General features: G+C 35.9%; 2 protein-coding genes and 1 pseudogene across 15 annotated transcripts; all 3 read left to right on the forward strand.

Moving 5' to 3' along the window:
* Positions 2,901-5,604, forward strand: LOC18783536 (mannan endo-1,4-beta-mannosidase 1). The gene is made up of 5 exons (XM_020559246.1): positions 2,901-3,251; positions 3,643-3,837; positions 4,414-4,536; positions 4,617-4,822; positions 5,220-5,604. Exons 1-5 carry the CDS (start codon positions 2,901-2,903, stop codon positions 5,602-5,604), a joined length of 1,260 nt encoding a protein of 419 aa, XP_020414835.1.
* LOC109947882 lies at positions 7,892-9,305 on the forward strand (annotated as a pseudogene).
* LOC109948255 lies at positions 10,149-12,961 on the forward strand. 14 transcript variants are annotated; one of them, XR_002270866.1, is made up of 4 exons: positions 10,149-10,766; positions 10,938-11,496; positions 11,915-12,062; positions 12,669-12,961. XR_002270866.1 is itself a non-coding variant. In XM_020560668.1 (3 exons), exons 1-3 carry the CDS (start codon positions 10,676-10,678, stop codon positions 12,876-12,878), a joined length of 519 nt encoding a protein of 172 aa, XP_020416257.1. In that variant the 5' UTR covers positions 10,150-10,675; the 3' UTR covers positions 12,879-12,961. The 14 variants fall into 14 exon arrangements, 1 of the variants encoding a protein (XP_020416257.1); XR_002270863.1 differs by lacking the exon at positions 11,915-12,062 and having other exon boundaries at positions 10,150-10,766; positions 10,938-11,095; positions 11,219-11,496; XR_002270867.1 differs by lacking the exon at positions 11,915-12,062 and having other exon boundaries at positions 10,150-10,766; positions 10,938-11,095; positions 11,274-11,496.

The following is a 21,349-nucleotide window of genomic DNA, read 5'->3' on the forward strand; positions in this document are numbered from 1 at the left end:
AAACTATTTGTTTGTCAATTGCTTTTTTATTTATTACTTTATTTTGACTTGTCTCTATAGAATCTAGTTTATTTTTTCTATACTCATGATAATTTATAACGGGTCAGTATACTCACAATAAGGCTAATCACAACTAATTAGGTATTGAACTCATCATAATATATATCGCCCTCTCCAATCGAACGTAAAAAATTACCACTAGACCAAAGACTAGTTGGTATAACACGTGTGAATTGATAATAACAAGTCCTGAAATTCTCATTAATATGATCTCTTTAAAAGGAAATCCAGATAGTGCTTAGTTGTGGTGGGTTTTTTTTTAAAAAATTTTAATTTTAAAAAATTTATAACACGTGGTTTTTATTATTATTAAAGAAGCTAGGCGAATCCCAGTAAGAGATCTGTTTATGGTATCAGTTTAAAGATTTGATAATTTCTCTTAAGATTAAGGATCAAGTCCCCTTGTATGGGGCCACACTGCAACCAACAAATTTCCCTTGCATAGAACATTTCACGTTACATACGTTCTATTTAACCTTTTTTCCATGGTTGCTTATGAGTTTTTACTATAGGGAATGACACACATTTACCACGATGGTCTACAAAATTGCTGGCAGCTTCTCCCATAGAGGTAAGATTCACAATAATTTTATTTCTACGAGAGATGTAGTCAATAAGTAAAGAGATTTTTTATTTAAACTCCGCACTTCTCTTTGTTTACTCCAATACTTAAATCATTAAGCTGTAAGTTTTATTACAGTGTAAAAAGACAAAAAAGGTCATCCAACTTAATACTTAACCCTAGTACATCTATACACACACCCTCATTACTCTTTATATTAAGTTTTAGAAAAATACAAATTCCTCACCACTCTTGACATCCTTGAGATCTGATGCATTGAAGCACCGTGTGCGGCAAGACAATTAGGCTCCATAACTGTAGAAGATTCTTTCCAAGGCTTGAGGAGAAAGATCAGCCGTGACAAAATCTCATGTATACTATAAATACTTTTGCTTCAAACTGTTGCCTAGCACAAGAAGAAAATCTCATGTATTTTTGCTTCAAACTGATGCCTTCAAACCGTCCTTAAATTGATGCCTAGCACATACTTTTGCTTCAAACTTTCACCCCAAACAAAATCTCATGTATACTACAAATATTGTTTAATGATTTAAATATTGGGATGAACAAAGAAAATTGTGGGGTTTAAATAGAAAATCATTTTTATTTCTTATTTTTTCAGCTTGGGGTGTATTTAAGGGTAGTTTAGGAAGATAGTGGGTTTTCTTAGAAATTGTGAAAATTTAAATTAAAAGTTGGGGTGAACTTAGAACATGTGGTGAATTAAGAGAAGTGTGGGGTTTAAATAGAAAATCTCTAAGTAAATATAGTACATAATAGATTTTATTTTTTTACAAAGATGTTTGTGTATAGGACCCACTAGTGTAGTGGTTTGGACTCCCTCATGGAAGGTCATGGATTCGAATCCTAGCATCCGTGTTGTGTGTGAATTTAGTATATTATCGCTCGTCCATCTTAATGTACTCGATATCAACACGACTTGAGTATTTGAATACGTAATCTTGTCATTTCAGTACAAATGGATGTTCTATTTAAAATTGCGACTACTTCTCTAAACATAGCATAATTTACTGTCTCTCAACTTGCTCAACATCAATGCGTCCTGTTTATTAAATTAGTAAAATTATACAACTTAATCAGTCACTGGTGGCTCCTGAAGATAAATTTTGTCATTATCTATAGATATAAAGCAAAAGGCAGAGAATGGTGAAACATTCAAAATACCAAAAAAAATCATTGGTTAATGCAATATTAAGAATTGAAATTATTAATTAAATGAGGATAATATGATAAATTCACACTTTTTCATATTTAAAAAAATTAAAATTAAAAAAAATAATTCAGATAATAAATTCTATTTTTATAGAACACAACTACTCATTATCTTTTTTAATTTTAAACTAAATTTTAATTTATTTTTTTTAAAAAGCCTCTCGCAAGCAGGCGCAGAAGCGCGGAGAGGCTAGTTTATCTTAAGCAAATATTAAATGCAAAAAGTCTAACAGATTAGACCAGAGGTATTGGCTGGACTTTCGAACTATTGGGCTTCCATAATTTTTTCTCGTTGTTGGACTGTTTAATGGTCAAATTGTTCATTGGTTGTTACATACATGTTCATGACATGTATGTAACAAACCCCAAAAATTAATTAAACTTGCGTATGAGTAATGATTTATCGTGTTCGAATGAGAATTTCTTAACAAAACTATTTTTTTTGTCAACTATCTTTTTATTTATTACTTTATCTTGACTTGTCTTTATAGAATCAAGTTTATTTTTTCTGTACTCACGACAATTTACAACGGGCCAATATGCCCACAATGAGGCTAGTCACAACTAATTAGGTATTAAACTTATTACAAATATATATCATCCTCTCCAACTGAATGGAGAAAAATACCACTAAACTAAAGACAAGTTGGTATAACAAGTGTGAATTGATTATAACAAGTCCTGAATTTCTCATTAATATCATCTCTCTTTAAAAGGAAATCCAAAGAGTGCTTAGTTGTGGTGTTTTTTTCTTATTATTAAGGAAGCTAGGTGAATCCCAAAAGAGATCTGTTTATGGTATATATTTGAAAAATGAAGCCAACCAAATCTCTTAATTATGGTAAGAGATCTGTTGTGGAGCACAATCCAGTAACTAAGATATGGTATTGTTAATGTATACATGAACTACACGAGGCTGTCCCAATTCTTCTCTCTTAATTTCTTTTTATTCCTAATTATCCATTATATCACTATATATACTAGCTTAGCCCTAGCTAATAAATAAAAAAGTTAATTAAGGCATAAAATTAGTACTCAACAAACCATGTCGGGGAAGGGTTTGTTTGTTTTGTCAACTCTTTTGGTGTTGATCGTCATTCAACATGGAGATTGTAAAGGTGAAGCCAATCATGCCTCTAATGGTGGTGCTTTTGCTCGAACAGAAGGAACCCGTTTTGTTATGAATGGGAGACCGTTTTACATAAATGGTTTCAATGCGTATTGGATGATGTACATGGCATCTGACCCATCTTCAAGAGCCAAGGTCACTTCTGCATTCCAACAAGCCTCCAGGTATGGCATGAATGTTGCTAGAACTTGGGCTTTCAATGATGGCCGCGGCAAAGACAGACCCCTTCAGCCTTCTCCTGGCTCCTATAACGAGGACACATTCAAGGTACTCCTATGTGCGGCTATGTACTTTCATACAGTTTCACATGTGATCTTGCTGTTAAAAATGGTTAATCGGAACTATTGATTTCACGAATTTTGAAATTTAATTTGAGTATATGTATGGTTCATATTCATAGTCATTCAAAAATAAGGTGCATGATTGAGACGGGAACAACTAAAAGCGCTTCTAGAAAAAATATTTCATATAAAAACAATTTCAAACGAGTCCTAAATTTCACTCAATCAATACCAGCATTAACCTTTTCTATGACCCCGGAAAGTATGACCTATTAATTAAAATTTTTCCCCTTTTCTTGTTGTTAAAGATATTCTTGAATTTTGGATTGTGGTCGATCTTATATGATTAATTAATTTTTAATTTTCTTTTGAGGTAGGGATTAGATTTTGTGATATCAGAGGCTAAAAAATTCGGAGTACATGTGATACTAAGCTTTGTGAACAACTTTAGCGACTTTGGGGGTAGAAAGCAATATGTGCAGTGGGCAAGAGACCGTGGCCAACCCATCAGCAGCGATGACGACTTCTATTCAAACGCTGTCATCAAAGGATATTATAAGGATCATATTAAGGTAGGTGCTTAATTAATTCCTATTTAATTTATTCACATTAATTAATTAGTCCACTAATTCTTTGCTTAGCTTTTCAGTTATCAGTTCAATGTTTTCTTTTTTCAATCCGTTTCTTGTATTAGACAAATTATTAAATACCACTTCAGAAGGGCCTCTCATTTGTTTCCCTAGTTTTGCTTAGCTTTGAACTTCAGATTTAGTCATTAATGTCGCATAGATTTACTTTTTCTCATGTATATTTTGTATACGAGTATGTGAGAATGTTGGGAAACCTTGTTACAACTTCTATTTTCTTTAAATAATAAGATTCAGTTGTAGGTAGTCTGTTCCGAATCACAAGAAAATGTAAACGAGACGACTATTCGATGTCGAAATATTCTCAACAGACTTTGCGAGTTTTATTTGTTATTTTTATATATTTTACAATAACATGTAGACTTCGAGATTTATTTCATACATCAATTTTCTCATTTTTCCATGCCACATACATGGTCAAAGATGCATAGAGAGGATGTAAAATATTGAATTATATATAATGTAAAATAGATTTATCTAACAATCCTAATTCCTATGCAGACTGTGCTCACAAGAATAAACTCCATAACAAGGGTGGCCTACAAAGATGATCCAACCATCTTTGCTTGGGAACTAATAAATGAACCTCGTTGCCAATCTGATGTCTCTGGAGCCCTTCTTCAGGTATCTCTCTTCAAATATTATTTGATTTTCCTTTAAAAAAAATTATTTTAAACCTATTTTGGTAAATTATTATTGTGCAGCAATGGGTGACAGAAATGGCCGCACACGTTAAGTCCATTGATAGTGAGCATTTACTAGAAATAGGGCTTGAAGGATTTTATGGGGAAACGACGCCGGACAAGAAGCAGTACAACCCTGGTAACCTAGAGTTTGGCTCTGATTTCATAGCCACCAACTTGCTTCCCCAAATCGATTTTGCCACTATACATATCTATGCTGATCAATGGTACCTTCAAAATCTCTATCTCCTTAGCTATGTATATATGTATTCAGTAATTTGTCGTGTATATTCCAAGTACATTACTAGAAAACCGAGTATACTACTAGAAAACCTCAAAAAGGGTCACAGATGATCTGAGGCAAATGAAAGCAAATGCCACGATATATCCGTGACCAAAATGAATTGTCACGGATAAGATTACGTCATTGTGCTCTTTACATACGGTGTTGTCATTAAGTTTTTACAACTGCAAAAAAGGTGTATGTGGTCAATTGAGCTTTGGGTCCCACTCTATTCTCAACCCTGTCTACGGCTTTTTCACAACATAATCTCCCTAATAATTAAGCTCCGTAGTAATATTATTTTAACAAGATCTAATATATGAGAACATGATGATGGATAGGTTATCAGGAGAAAGCGAAGAGGCTCAAGCTGGTTTTGTGGACAGATGGGTGCAAGCACACATTCAAGACTGCAACACAGTGGTGAAGAAACCACTGCTCGTGGCTGAGTTCGGCAAGTCTTATAAATTGCCGGGCTATGTCCTACAAAAGAGGGACGCCTACTTTGGAAAAATATACAGTGACATTTACAGCAGTGCCAGCAGAGGGGGCTCATGTGTAGGTGGTCTTTTCTGGCAGCTCATGGCTCCAAATATGGACACTTTCGGAGATGGATACGAAGTCGTTTTGGAGCAGAGCCCTACCACTGCCACTGTCATTGCTCAACAGTCTAGGAAGCTTAATGGGTTAAAGGCTAGTCTAGCAATTAATGTCACAAGGACTTGAAAGTATAGATTTGGTTTTGTATTAGTACTAATTAACTACCTTGACTTGAGATCTGTTAAAGAAGCTAGAATGTAGTGTTGGCTGATTACTCATCAATAAATTGCTGAAGGCATCTCCAATTCGTAAGGTCATTTAATTAGGGGAAACATTACATATTTTGGCACCCCCGTTTGGTTGATGTTGGGTTCATTTTTATATATGATTTATCATGTCATTCATCCAATGTTTTGAGTTAGTTCTTGATATTTTATAGTCTTTTGTGATCTTTTTTGTGTTTTTATTTAATATAAAATCTATTTTTGCTCATTTTCGTAGGTCAACTTCTTGGCCTTGGATTAGCATGTTTCGGTGCTCGGATGTGAGGAAGATCTTCATGAAACTTGTTCCAATAGATGTTGACTACAACATATCCGAATTTGAGCTCCATTGAACAAGTATAGCCTAGCGATTAGGGGCCTACATGTCAAAAAGTATAGCCTCGTGACTATATATATATTTTTTAAAAAGACCACAGTATAGCTGTACCGCCATTTAAATATATTATACTAGCCTCTCCGCCTGCGAGATGCCTTTTTTAAAAAAATTTAAAATTATTTTAGAATTAAAAAAGATAATGGGTAGTTGTGTTTCCATAAAAATAAGATCCATTATCTGATTTTTTTCCTTTTAATTTTAATTTTTTTAATATGAAAAAGTGTGAATTTACTATATTATCCTCATTTAATTAATAATTTCAATTATTAATGTTTGCATTAATCAATGATATTTTCTGGTATTTTGAATATTTTACCATTTCTTGCCTTTTGCTTTATATATATATATATATATTTAAACGGTATAGCCGCGCAACTATACTATTTATTTAAAAAAATTAAAAAATAGAACCCTCCTAGTTGCATTTGTTCATACTTTATGGATATTAATTTGCTAGCTTCAACATATCCAAATCAGATATTTAAGGAGTGAAAAGTGGTGGTCTCTTGAGCAAAGGAGGTCCTAGGTGGAGAGAAATTATACAATAGTACGGTATCACCACGTCAGCTGGTGATACTTCCATTCAGATATTGCCATGTGTCTTTTAAAAGAAAACTTAAAAATGTTTTTCCAACTAGACATTGGGTTTAAATTTTACCCTTTAGAATAAAATAAAATATAAAAACAAAACAAAAAAGAAAGAAGTTGACTGCAAACTTGGCTGTATATGTCTCTCTCTCTCTCTCTCTCTCTCTCTGAATACAAACAGAGAAAGAAGTTCTGCGAACTAATAGAGGAGGAGGCTGCGCCACAGTTATTTTTTTTAAAAAAGATACGTGGCAATATCTGAGTGGAAGTATCACCATCTGACGTGGTGATACCGTACCATTTTATAATTTCTCGAGCCTCACGCACTTGGAGTGGAGAAATTATACTGTGATACGGTACTACCACGTGGCAGTGCCATGTGGTAGTACGTTCTAATAAAATTATGACATCTGGCATTACTGTTATTAGAGAGAGAGAGAGGAGTTTCATTAGAACACTGTTAACGCCGTTTACTCTCTTCCTCTCTTTTTTATTTTATTTTTATATTTCTTTCAAAGCAAATAACCCCAATAGTGCCAGATCATTTTTCAATCTGCAGGTTATGCTATGAAAAACAAATCTAGTGCCAGATCATTTTTCATCTGGCATTACTATTATTAGAGAGAGAGAGAGAGGAGTTTCATTAGAACACTGTTAACGCCGTTTACTCTCTTCCTCTCTTTTTTATTTTATTTTTATATTTCTTTCAAAGCAAATAAAACCCCAATAGTGCCAGATCATTTTTCAATCTGCAGGTTATGCTATGAAAAACAAATCTAAAGTAAACTCCTTCCATCTCACAAATCAAGACATTCCAAATAAAAATTGAAACAAAACCAAAACCCCAAAAGTGAAGCAAACCATGCCAAACATATAAAACAAAAAATTGCAGTAAGATTCTAATTCGAAAAAAATTTGAAGAAACTTAAACCAAAAGACTACAAGAAATAAATGAATACAGAGAGTCTAGTTGGAAATCTGGTGAGAAAATCTTATGAAATGGAAGGTAGCCTTACTTTCAAACTTGGAGAAGAGGAGTTGGAGCCTGGGATGAGATCTCCCATAATTCTTCGTCCAAAACAAAATCGAGGAACTAACGAGCCCCAAAAAAAAAGGAAACAGAGTGCAAAAAATTGGAAAAATAGAAGAAAAGATCTGCAAAAATGGGGAAACAAAATCAGCAGAGATCCTAAGAAAAAGAGATCCATAGTTTTCTGGCTGAAAAATGTATTCTTTTTCTCAGAAGTATTTTATGAATGTTGGTGCAGACTCCAATGACAATTCACGGGTTACTTTGCTTTGAAAGAAATATAAAAATAAAATAAAAAAGAGAGGAAGAGAGTAAACGGCGTTAACAGTGTTCTAATGAAACTCCTCTCTCTCTCTAATAACAGTAATGCCAGATGTCATAATTTTATTAGTCCGTACTACCACATGGCACTGCCACGTGGTAGTACCGTATCACAGTATAATTTCTCGAGAGACTGAATAGAAATGAAAATTCCTCTGCTACACGTATAGCAGAACAGTTTTTGCCAATCTTTCTATTCTCGTTCCTTCTCTCCTTCGTCACTCTCCATTCACACACTCAAAACACTAACATTCTTTATTCTTAAATTTTTAGTTATTGCATTGCGTATGCAGGACATAGAGTGCTTGAAATCTATTACAAACTTGCCAATTCTGATCAAGGGGAGTACTCACTCATGAAGTTGGTAAGATGAACTGATCAAGGCTCCAAATAATCGTATCTTTATCTTCACGTCTTGTAAGTATTAACTCATAAAGGGAAAGATAAATTTGCGTAAAAAGGAAAAAGGTCTCGTAAATGTTAACTTCTCCTGGTATTCAAGGCATGATGATCAGTCAAAATAATCGACTCGGTGAAATACATTGGATTGACACTTGAAGTCAAATTTGGCATTAGCCCTTCTGAATAGGTGTTCTTCTTTCTACCATTTCAGCAAGACATGCTGTGGAAGTAGGTGTTGCTGGGATTGTTGTCTCCAACCATGGAGGCCGCCAACTAGATTATACTCCTACCACCATTTCTGTCCTGGAAGAGGTAGAACTCTATTTCTAATTCATAGTTTTCTGGTGTTGCCTGTAAGCACAAACATGGCCTAACTTACGCATGGCTAAGCTTGTATAAAACCGAAATAGGATCTCAAGAAAAAAGGAGTCTTTAAAAGAAACTCTCCTTGGAAAAGTTGTAAGAATGTTCAATCATATATATCCATAATGTTCTCAGGTAGTTGATGCTGTTGGAGGAAAAGTTCCTGTTCTGCTTGATGGAGGAGTAAGGGAGGAACAGATGTGTTCAAGGCATTAGCCTTGGGTGCACAAGCTGTCCTTGTAAGATATCTATATCTATACAAGCTGCCCTTCTGATATGAACCCTTAAACTGCTTGTATTGTTTTGGATTTTCTTATTGAAATACAGGCTAATGTTGCTGCAGGTTGGAAGGCCTGTAATCCATGGCCTTGCAGCAAACGGAGAACGCGGCGTTAGACGGGTTATCAAAATGCTGAAAGATGAGTTTGAGCTCACTGTGCCCCTCTGTGGCTGCCCTGGTGTTATGGATATTACCGGGAACCATGTGAGAACAGAATGTGATAAACTCCACTCCATGCTTTAATTTGTTTTAGAAGCATCAAAATGAAAATTATGCAGTGAGATGGATGAAATGAGAATGAGGCCATCAATTATTTGGGAAACTGCTTCAATTAACAGCTATTGGAATTTAACTTGTTTTTTCTTCTCTCTCATATTGTAATTCAATTTCATTAAACGGCAGGTTAAATTTATATTTACTATGGAAGTGATAGCATAACATGTGTTTACGTGTCACCGGAGAGAACCATCTTTCGGATGTCAATTTCCTATGCAAGGTGTGATCAGCCTTTCACACCGATACATTCAAGGTGCTAGGTGGGAGGACACGGCCTTTCATCTTAATTGTAAGGAGTAGCCGCCAGGGAGTTGGCCGCCGCCTAGGCCGCCTAGCTCCCGCCTAGGCCGCCTAGCCCCCGCCTAGGCAGGCTAGTGCCCGCCTAGTCCGCCTAGCTCCCGCCTAGGATGCCTGGGTTGGTCTGGGCTGGAGTTTTGCCTTTGAGGCGTCGATGCTTAAGGTGGCACAGAGGCGCTGCAGGAAGAAAGACCGAGAGAGAGAGAGATGAAGTCAAAACAGCGAGAGGAAGGAGTGTAGGCTGCGCTGGGAAGAAGAAGACATCTAATAACTAACGGATTTTTTTAATAAAAATGTATAGCCGCCCGCCTATACTCTGGATATATAGAGTATAGCCGCCCGGCTTTACGGGGGTCTTTTTAAAAAAAATATTATAGCCGACCGGCTATATCCTTTACATAATTTTAAGTTTGACCAGTAGGTTTTGAAGAGTTCGATTAAAATGATTTTCAGAAATGCTTGCCTCTTCTAGGAATGACAGATTTCCCAAGGACACTGGAATTGGACCTGATATTGAATTACTCGAAAGAGGGAAAATTCTGTGGTGCCTCAGCTGTACCGGTGCAGCCGGTTATCCAAAGCTCAGTATTGCATCTTAAAAATGAAGGGCTGAGATTGAATGACCTAAAGACTTGTTGAGCCCTTTGTTATTAAATATCACGTGACATACAAGTGACTCAGAAAACAAGTGAAAAGCTTCAACGAACGCGAGGAAGCCCTGGCGTGCGCGGAAGCTGCTTGTCTCTGCGATCTATCTCTCTCTCTTGGAAATCCAATCCTCATCTATATCCCCAAATCAGAATCTGGGCGTCTCACCTCTGCCAACGCCGAGATGCAACAGCCATCGGACATCGCCGATTCCGGAATCACCATCCACGCAAGGTTTGCCTGCTTAGTTGTCTTCTTTTTCCATCGGTTCAATTCAGAAGATTACTCGGTTTTTGTCTTTGAAGAATCTTAATCAAGAAGCTTGGAAGCAATTGGGTTTTGGGGTTGATACATCTGGCATATCACCACATGCTCTCCATTTGTTTGCTGAAATGTCACACTCATGTTGGGTATGCAATGGTGGTACTGCACTTCTTGATTTTGATCTTGGCTACCATATGGGCATTCGAGACAATGGTGGTGGTGAGTTTCTCACGAGTTGCTGCACAATTTTTTCTGTTCAAGAAGCCTCTACGCTAGTGGAGAGAATTGTGCATCAGAGTTTTGGTCATTTGTTTCTTTTTGAATTTGCAATAGTCATGTTAATTGTATCAAGGTTTCCTCTTTCTATTGTTTATTGTGTGCTATTCATAGTTTTATACCAGTTATCGCACGGAGTAAGACTCCGTTTTCAGGCCACTTTTTTGGTGTTACACTCCAAATAGCACGATGCTTCCAGTTTTTGATTGTGTACTGACATTGAGATGGACAAGTTATGTGCCATTCGTAGATGACATTTGGAATGTCGAGTGGTATTTTTGCTTTTCGAGTGTTAATTTGTTTGATTTTTAGATAACATGTTATTTGTGTTAGATTTAATGTGTCAATTTCTGTTACAGAATTATGATCATGCAATTTTTTTTTTTCCATGTAAGAGTACTGGGATGGATGCTTGCTTGGGCATTCTTCTCATTCTCTTTTCCACTGCAGATTATAAGCTTAGATGGGTCTGCTTCAAGAAGCTTTGTTATATTCATAATCAGCAGTTTATTTTAGTTGCTTGCAGTTTTTCGGTGCTCTCCTCTTCATCTCTGCTTTTCTCATTAATTCATTTATTTAGAGTTTTGTCCAGGTTAGGCTTTGATTTTTGTTCTTCTTTTGTTTTCTCAGGGGATTCTTTTGGCAGAGGAATTGAAGGGTTAGAAGCAGTTAGGTGAAGAAAATGCTTTCTTTGAGTTACTTCTATTTCAACTTTCTGTGAAATTCCCTTTTCATTTGACTGAAAATGCTCTGACCTTCTAATGCAGATCTTCTAAGAAAGAAACAAATTGGATGATATTTAATCCAAGTTATATCATCTTTATATGTTGAATAAATTGTTTTAGTATTTGAACCCAAAGATTGAGTCTTTGGGTGACTATGCCTTTGTTTGTTTGTTTAAACTTATTTATCTGTTTGCCATATCAATAGCTTCATTTTGGTTTATTACGAAGCATACATTTGGTATGTGATTTGGCAATAGAACATAAATTCAGCCACTATTCCTGTTTTCACTAGTTGATATTAGTTTTGTTCTTTAAACTATCTATTCTATTTTGTTGTGTATAATGGATGAAGTAAAAAAATTTCAGAGGGGAACAATTAAGAGATAAAGCTGTGAAGCATTTAAGGTATATACATTACTATTATTTGCAAAGGAGGAGGACACAACCAGGAAAAAATTGTTGACGAAGTTAAAGGATCTTCACAGGCAACCAGCAGTTAGATTACACACAACAGGTTGTGAGAACAAAACATGTTTAGCAGACAAACATACAAATTCCACGAAATAGCAGATGATTGTCTTTTTAGCGGAGAAATAATTAGTATAGCTCTACTTTTTCTTTTCTTTTCCTTTTTTAGGTAAAGAGTTAGTTTAAGTACAGAGTTTCCGTATGAAATTTGTTAATGTTTTTGTGTGATATCTGTTTGCTCTTTGTATAAAAAGCCTTAAAGGCTTCTAATATTTCCATTTTCCCAATTGAACTCCTATATTAGTCCCTTTTCCTATAATAGGAACATTTGGTTGCAATTTTTTTCTTTCATGTTCTGTATTCAGTTTAAGTTTCATGCTTCATGATTGTAATGTTTTTTATTTTAATAAAAGAAAAGCGATAATTTTCTTTTTTAGTTGCACTATTAGAATTCTGAAACTTTAATTATCTACTTCAATTTAGGTAATTGTCATTATAGAATTTGATTGGTTGTATTTTGAGGTTCTCTCATTATTTGGTTGTTGTAGTTCATTCTAATTACTGTTTTTTTCTTTCTTGCTGTTCAAATTTGTAGATTGTGCAATTTTACGATTTCTCTTGCGTCTAATTTTTTTCATTTTTCCTATTGTAGGCGCACAAATTGCAAGGAAGTTTTGCATCACTGCATTGGTTACTGAAAAGGAATATGGATACATGTGAAAAAACAAATAAAGGAAATTTGTACTGGATAATTTGTCTTTGTGCCAAAATCATGAGTTGCTTAAGTGAAATACAAATCTGTTTTTATTATTTGATTGTGTCTTCTGAGGGGTGGTGCCAAGCTATGCGTTATTCTCTGTGAAAGGAAAATCTATTTGGGAAACCAAAGTAATGTTATATTTATTCTGTTCTTAATAATGGAAGCAAATTTAACCTTTTGATGAACCGTAATTCTAATATATTACACCACCTAACCTCACCATTTAGCTAACCCTGTGGGCTTAAGAATTGGTGTTTATATGAAACAATAATATGACAATTAATATAGCAAGATATAATGTGTGGCGCAAGTGGTCTTGAGTTGTGTAGAATGAAAATATTAACTTTTAAAAGGATACCTTTGTATACCTTTTATTTATACTTTTCTATCTCATTATGTCAAAGATTTTCTTCAATATGGTAGTATTTTTGTTCAAAATTTTAAAGATGTCTTAAGCTATCTTTAGTTTGCACACAGCCGGTCGGCTTTTGCATTGTAAACATACAATTGCACGACGTTGATGCAATGCGAGAGTGACTGTGCGCAAACCCCTAAAAAGGAAAAATGGATCTTTTTTTTTTCTTTTTTTTTTTTACTGGCATAAGTAGACCTATTTTTTGTACTATCAAATGAAAGGTACGAAATGATCCTTGCAAAGTTCACATGGACGCAAATCATGTGGAACATGGTTACAGAAGTTAGTCGTAACATGAACTTTGGGATCATTTGGATCCCAACCTTGCTGTTTTGGGTTGTTGACAACATGAGGTTGGTTTGAAGAGGAAGCCATGCATTTGTAATGGATAGAGTCAAAGAGGCAGTCACTCAAATGCCCTTTTATAATAGAATGGAGGGTTTCAAATGTTAACGCAAGGGTTATCCGGAAAGGAAAATTCTGTGGTGCCTCAGCTGTATCGGTACAGCCAGTTATCCAAGGGTCAGTATTGCATCTTAAAAATAAAGGGCTGAGATTGAATGACCTGAAGACTTGTTGAGCCCTTTGTTATTAAATATCACGTGACATACACGTGACTGAGAAAACAAGTGAAAAGCTTCAACGTGCGGAAGCCCTGGCGTGCATTGGACCTGCTTATCTCTGCGATCGATCTCTCTCTCTTGGAAATCCAATCCTCATCTATGGGCAAAATCATTGTTTGCATCTATGTTATTTAGTCTACAATCATAATAGCACAACAATCCTTGGAATATGATTCGTATGTGGGCTAAGCAATGAGATTGGATATAAGAAGACTTCTCATATTTCCACTTCACTTCGTGGTCATATATTATCAATTGGGCATTGATCATAATCGAAAAGGTCCAATTTTCTTTTTCGTCAATTCAATGTGACTCAATCAATCGACCATTAAGTAATAATTTTTGTTGAAAGCTTTTAAATTTATATTTGTACCAACAATCATATGTTTGATTTTATTGAATTTTTTTTTAATTAACAATATAGGAATAATTGGAGATAATCAACAAAGTTCAATTTTATTCTCAATACTTCATTGGGTTAAATTAGTAGTAAATCATGAAAGTTATATTCAGTAATTTATGCCCAACAAACCTACCTAAAGAACGCTAAGCGACTCGTTCGTCGGGTAAATAATGTTGTTCGTTGACCAAATTACCCAACGAACTCCTTGATTTACTCAACAAAAAAGGTATTTTACTTCGAAGACGCAAGGGGAGCGCTCGGTGAGTAAAGCTAGTCGTTCCCCGAGAAATTGGACTAACTAAAATATTTTATCAAACAAACGGGGTGTTTGTTCTAGTGAACGCAAGGGTTGCGTTCGTTCAGTAAAGTTATCTGTTCCCCGTAAAATTGGCCAAACCAACTTACTTTTTCAAACAAATGGGGAGTTTGTTCAAACGAACGTAAGGATTTGCTTTCGTTCAAAAATACTCGACGTTCTGCCGAAAAAGAAGGCCAACATAGCTAATTTTTTAAACCAACAGGGTATTTGTTCAAACGAACGCAATACGTGCGTTCCTTAAAAAAAGTTACCCGTTCGCCGAAAACATGCCCCAACCACCTTACGTTTTCAAACAAACGGGGTATTTTTTCACACCAACGCAACAGGTGCGTTCGTTGAGGAAAGTTTTCTGTTCGCCGAAAAAATATATCCAACCAACTTACTTTTTCAAACAAACGGGCTATTTGTTCACGTAAACGCATGGGTTGCGTTCATTGAGTAAAGTTGCTCATTCTTCTAAAAAATGGGCCAAACTAACTTACTTTTTCAAACAAACGGGCTATTTGTTCACGTAAACGCATCGGTTGCGTTCGTTGAGTAAAGTTACCCGTTCCCCGAAAAAATAGGCCAAACTAACTTACTTTTTTAAACAAACGGGCTATTTGTTCATGCGAATGCAGGGGTTGTGTTCGTTGAGTAAAGTTATCCGTTCCCTTGAAAAATGGGCCCAACTAACTTACTTTTTCAAACAAACAGGCTATTTGTTCATACGAATGCAGGGGTTGCGTTCATTGAGTAAAGTTGCCCGTTCCCCAGAAAAATGGACCAAACTAACTTACTTTTTCAAACAAACGGGCTATTTGTTCACATAAACGCAGGGCTTGCGTTCGTTAAGTAAAGTTTCTCGTTCCCCGAAAAAATGGGCCCAAATAACTTACTTTTTAAAACAAACGGGCTATTTGTTCACGCGAACGCAATGAGTTGCGTTCGTTGAGTAAAGTTTTCCGTTCTTCCGAAAAATGGGCCCAACTAACTTACTTTTTCAAGAAAACAGGCTATTTGTTCATGCGAATGCAGGGGTTGTGTTCGTTGAGTAAAGTTCCCCGTTCCCTGAAAAAATGGCCAAACTAACTTACTTTTTCAAACAAACGGGTTATTTGTTCATGTAAACGCAGGGATTGCGTTCGTTGAGTAAAGTTGCTCGTTCTTCGGAAAAATTAGCCCAACTAACTTACTTTTTCAAACAAACAGGCTTTTTGTTCACGTGAACGCGATGGGTTGCGTTCGTGGAGTAAAGTTGCCCGTTTCTTGAAAAAATGGGCCCAACTAACTTACTTTTTCAAACAAACGGGCGATTTGTTCACGCGAACGTTGGGGTTGCATTCATTGAGTAAAGTTGTCCGTTCCTCGGAAAAATGGGCCAAATGAACTTACTTTTTCAAACAAACGGGATATTTATTCATGCAAACGCAAGGAGTGCGTTCGTTGGGTAAAGTTGCCCGTTCCCCGGAAAAATGGACCCTACTAAATTTCTTTTTTAAACAAACACACTATTTTTTCACGCGAACGCAAAGGTTGCGTTTGTTGAGTACGTTGTGTTCATTTGATAAAGTTAAATGTTGGTGTGTTCGGTAAGAAAAAAAATAAGAGTTCATGAGAAAGAAGAAGACATGATTTTTTATTTTTTATGTTGTTTTGTTTTGTTTTGAGTTGAAGAAATTATTATTATTATTTTAAAGAAAAAGCGTATGGGTGTGATATATAGTATTGTTAATTTAATTGGATCTTTCTCCTGATATTTTTCAGGTGCTTCTTTTTTAAAACTATTTAAAATGTGGTTCTTAAAATTTTTCATGTAAGCCTTGTACCAAGGGATATGCACTAGAAACCAACTCCACTAAATAAATTTTTGTGTCAATTTGTTGCACGTTGGAGTATATATACAGTTGTTATAATAATAATATAAATTATGTAAAATAAATAATTTTAGGGGGTCCTCAAAAATCAGGGGCCCTGTGCATTGGCGCCACTTGCACTATTTCAGGGCCGCCCTTTTCTACTAGTTGGGTTAATCTTAACTATCTCATATATGGGAAGATAGTAGAGAGCTCAAGAGAGACCTATGTGCACCATGTTCAAACATGGCTTACAAACTGCTCGGGTTACGTAACTTGGTATGACTATTGTATGAATCTAGATGGTTGTTCCTCATTGTTTGAACCTCATTGGAGCTCTTCATTTATGTAGATGGACACTTATCTAAATTGTAATTCAATGTTAAAACAAACTATGGATTTATGCATGGTTTATTCATTCTAATCAACATTTTATTTTCAAACTTTTCATTAACACACATTACATACCACTTATATTTCATCATATGTATATCTTATTATTAGTAAATTTTGAGTTTTATTTGTTCAATACATTCATTGATAATGTACATAACATTTATGAAAGTTTTATACCAAAATTATGTGTTTCAATACCTATATCTGTCTTCTTCTTTTTTCCGATACCTAAGACGATAATAATATATCCACCGAAATATCCGTAAATTGGAGGCCCTATATTATTTACATGGTTGATATTTTAATCCTTGGCCCACTCGAACCTTCCAAGGCTGAACCATATGTAGCCTTCTCTTTAAGGTTTAATTTCCTCCATTTATTAGCAATCTCTTCTTGTACCTGGAAAAAAAAATCTCATTAAAAGAGCCTTTTTAATAAAATAATTAATAAACTAACCCAATCCATTGTCATCTCTCACCTTATTGTCCAACTTTGCATTTGCCACTTTCCCCATTTTATGTCTTTTTTTTTTTTTTTTTGTAAATCATTTATTTTTAATCAAAAAACCATCATAATATTAAGCAACTACATTTTCGATTTTTAGATGTACGTGTAACTTACATGAAATTAAAAAATGCATCCTGGCCAACTCTTGATTGTTGCACATTACTGTCGACTTTGCGCTTTCCTTTTGTTGATCCCCTTTTTTGAGCTTCCATAACTTGCACAAATCAAGTACAAAACACTATCATGCAATTGTCTCTAGCGCCGAGAATTTGAATACTAATCCAAAGCCTAATACCCCCTAAACCCCGTAAACACCACAACATCACATTGCTTAATTAAAAACATACGGGGACCTGTATTTGCATACAGTAGCTTAGTAATTGCATATACTGATATGCAATTGCTCGATACTACTTGCAAGTGCATCAGCCCTCGATTATTACATTGTACAGATAATGCACACAACCCACCCATGCATTTCTCTATTGGGTCGGGATTCTTACTCATTTCAAATCCCAATACAAATCTTAACCAATCCTCACATTACACTTTCGGAACACTTTAATCCCCATAACAAATTATTCTAAAGCACAGTCAAACCTACCTACCTACCACGAAATCACCTGAGTTGCATAATTTGAAACAAAAACTATATACTGTCATTGCATTCAATGACTTGGATTTGCATACAGGCTATTAGTAATTGCATATAGAGATATGCAATTGCATATTGAGCTATGCAATTCCACGAACATTACAACTATGAATGTGAGATACGTGCATACTTTGGAAAAAAAAAACTATATACTCTAATTGCATTCAATGACTTGGATTTGCATACACGCTATTAGTAATTGCATACAGAGATATGCAATTGCATGAACATTACAGCCATCAATGTCAGATACCCACTTCACCTCACGCCACTTTCAGAATCACAAACCCACCACAATTAAATCATACACAATCAGAGGCCTCATGGGTATTTATATATACAATCAGATCAAGAGGCACTATAACAACCCAGCAGAAATGCAGAGTGGGAAAAGAAATACAAAATTTGAATCATTAATTTATGGAATTGTTCAATGAAAAAACTGAAACAACAATTCAAAATCACTAGAAGAATAAATTAAATAGAACCATCAATTACACATAACGAAAATCAACACACGAACTTACCGAGATGGAGGAAGCAGCTGGAGAAGACGAAGTGGGTTTATGGGTTTTGGCTGAAATCTGCTCCTCAGATGGAGAAGACGAAGTGGGGGGAGCTTTTTCAGGCTGTAGGAAGCTGTGCAGCTATGAATTCACCGAAATAGAGCTGTGGCTGTGCAAAGCTATGGAGGAGGAGATAGACGAAATCGATCTGTGTGCAGCCTAGGTTTTGAACGAGCGGGAGTTTTTATTTTCCTTAGTTTAACTGGTTAACCAAAAGAACCAGTTTTCATTGTTTTTAAAAAAAGGCCACGTGATGGGCTGTACAGGTACACCCGGCGCACCACAGACAAACTCCTCGAAAGAGCAGGAGGGCGTACATGTCTGAAATTTCCTAGCTGATCGGATAGTGGACCTGAAAAATCGTTTGTTGACAGCTTCAGTGACTCCATTTGACCTGAACTACACCCTGACAAGCTTCCCAATATTTCTGATACGCTTCCATTGAAATAGTTCCTTGACAGATCAAGAACCGTCAACTTACAAAGATTTCCCAATGAGTTTGGCATTTTCCCTTCAATTTGATTAGCGGACAAGTCAAGATTGACAATGGCTGTCAAGTTTCCAATGGAATTTGAAATTTCACCTCGCAAGAGATTCAAATAAAGGGATAGGGACTCAAGATTGCTACAAGTGTACAACCTTTGAGGTATGGTACCCCAGATGATGTTCCACCTGAGATTAACAACTTTAAGCCTTGTCATGTTTGCAACACCAATTGGTATTTGATTTGAGTTCACAACCGGACATATGCAACTCTACCAGCATAGAGGGGAGTGTGTTTGTCACCTGAAACCAATCAGATGCTTTGCTAAGATCTACACACTCATGTCCAGGTTCTGCAAGCTCGAAAGACCAGAAAGTCATTGGAGATTCTCAACCTTCGTCTAGTAGTAGCTTTTACACCGGAGTCCTAGAGAGTGTAGACTCGAGAGATTTCCCAATTGATGCGGAATTATTCCAGCGAACTTTGAGTCTGTATTCCTCCAAAATCATTGTTGCTTAGATCCATGTAGCTCAGATGCTTTAAATTTAGTAGAAAAGTATTTACCTTGCCACCCGAAGAGCTTTCTTGATACAAACTGTAATTCAGATACTCATCTGAATAATAATTTCCAAGGTGCAGCTCACGGACATGACTGGTTAAATTGTCGCAGACAACTCCAGTCCAATTGCAACAATATCCCTCACCAACCCAAGATAAAAGCCTATTTGAAGGATCCTTGAGATCTTGCTTGAACATTAGAAGTGCTTGTCTCTCATTTTGTTTACAAGGCACACCCAAATTTCCATTGCATAAGCTAATGGTAGTAATGGTTGCAATGCTTAGAAATCTGAAAACTGAAACAAATCTCATGGCTTTGTCCATGAAGTTATATCTTAATAGGTGATGTGTGTGAGCAATATAACTCATTTAGAATGGTGCAATATACACACATACTACTACACTAGAACTGAGAGTGAAGGTCCAAACTCAATATTTTTTTCAAAATCATTTTCAAAAATGGTGAACAAAGTCGTTGAGTATGTAGACTAGTAATAAGTTATGGGTTTATCCAGAGAAAGAAGACAGAAAAAAATAGAAAAGAAAGAGTGGGATGACTTGATAAAAAAAAAAGAACAAAAAAAGCAAAATAAAAGATTAGCATATAACCTCTTCAGCTGGCGGGGACTGAATTCAGACTTTGTAAGAACATATGAATAACAGGCATAACCTCTTCGGCTGGTAAAGTTTCAAAAGTTGAAAACACAGAACAGACGTGAAGAAAATGAAACAAACAAACAAATACTTCAGATGGAATCACAAATTCCATATTACGATTAGGATCAAAATGGTTTGCTTCTGGTCATTGGTTAGGGAAAGGTAGATACGGTTAAAATAATAATATTAAATAGATCTAACTATGATCACAATTATGTATCCCAAACCAAACTATAAGCACACAGCAAGAACATCCTCTCAGACAAAGCTATATGGCCACGACTGACAAAAGGGATCAGGGAAATTAGTAATTGCTTGTATATATGGCTTCCACCTTCCATTCCACCTATATAAAATCACACTATTTCCCTTGCTTAGTCACAAAGCAGAACAACTTTGTACAACAAAAATTACTTCAGTATTATAGCTCTACCTCTACCATTGTTTTCAAATATGACAAAACCTACGTATATCCTTGGCTAGCCTATGTTTTGCATGATAGGGCTCTACTGCATGATCAGACAGGCTGCAAATATAATTAAGCCAAAGCAATCGCAGGGCAACTCTTTCTTGGCAGGTCAATGAAAATGATTGTACATTTGTAGATGCATCAGTCACCAGTGCCTGCCAAGAAAGAGGAGCCCTATGACTGCTTTGCGTATTTGACAAGTACTTCTTCTAGTATGTATAGATGCTCCTGCCTGTGTTTCAATGATGGACCGGCACAAGTTATATAAGGGCTCAAAGACTCCAAGATATGGAATAAACCAGTAAGCACAAATGGCATATCCTGAGGATTATGCTGTGAACATCCATCAAGGGCTGCTTTTCAGGGATTTTGTTGGGGCCAGGGCTCATTCTGCTGCTAGATTTTTCTCCTCCTTATCCGAGCCTTGAAAGCGCTCTTTCCTAGCATATGAGATTCTTCCACTCTCTGGGTCCATGAAAATGTGCAATGAAGTTGAAGCAGGAAAAAAAGTAGATGAAAGGAGATGCCTCCCCATAAGGGCCTGAGAAAGAAGGGCTGACAGCATATCCTAATCATATTCGTCTTCTTTTCCTTTTTGCCTACGTCTGTATATTAGTAATTTCTGTCTTGAATACAAAAGAGTGTCACTTTTATAGTGAGCCATCATTACAGGATCTCCAAATTAG

This window comes from Prunus persica, chromosome G3 (assembly GCF_000346465.2).
Source record: "Prunus persica cultivar Lovell chromosome G3, Prunus_persica_NCBIv2, whole genome shotgun sequence".
Taxonomy (NCBI): domain Eukaryota; kingdom Viridiplantae; phylum Streptophyta; class Magnoliopsida; order Rosales; family Rosaceae; genus Prunus; species Prunus persica.

Bases quoted from the DNA above. Each gene is read 5' to 3' on its own strand.
- LOC109948255 (XM_020560668.1), top strand. From the start codon at position 10,676: ATGTCACACTCATGTTGGGTATGCAATGGTGGTACTGCACTTCTTGAT. The intron at 10,767-11,273 runs GTGAGTTTCTCA...TTTCCACTGCAG, and splicing joins CATTCGAGACAATGGTGGTG to ATTATAAGCTTAGATGGGTC. The intron at 11,492-12,668 runs GTTAGGTGAAGA...TTCCTATTGTAG, and splicing joins GAATTGAAGGGTTAGAAGCA to GCGCACAAATTGCAAGGAAG.
- LOC18783536 (XM_020559246.1), top strand. From the start codon at position 2,901: ATGTCGGGGAAGGGTTTGTTTGTTTTGTCAACTCTTTTGGTGTTGATC. The intron at 3,252-3,642 runs GTACTCCTATGT...CTTTTGAGGTAG, and splicing joins ATAACGAGGACACATTCAAG to GGATTAGATTTTGTGATATC. The intron at 3,838-4,413 runs GTAGGTGCTTAA...ATTCCTATGCAG, and splicing joins ATTATAAGGATCATATTAAG to ACTGTGCTCACAAGAATAAA.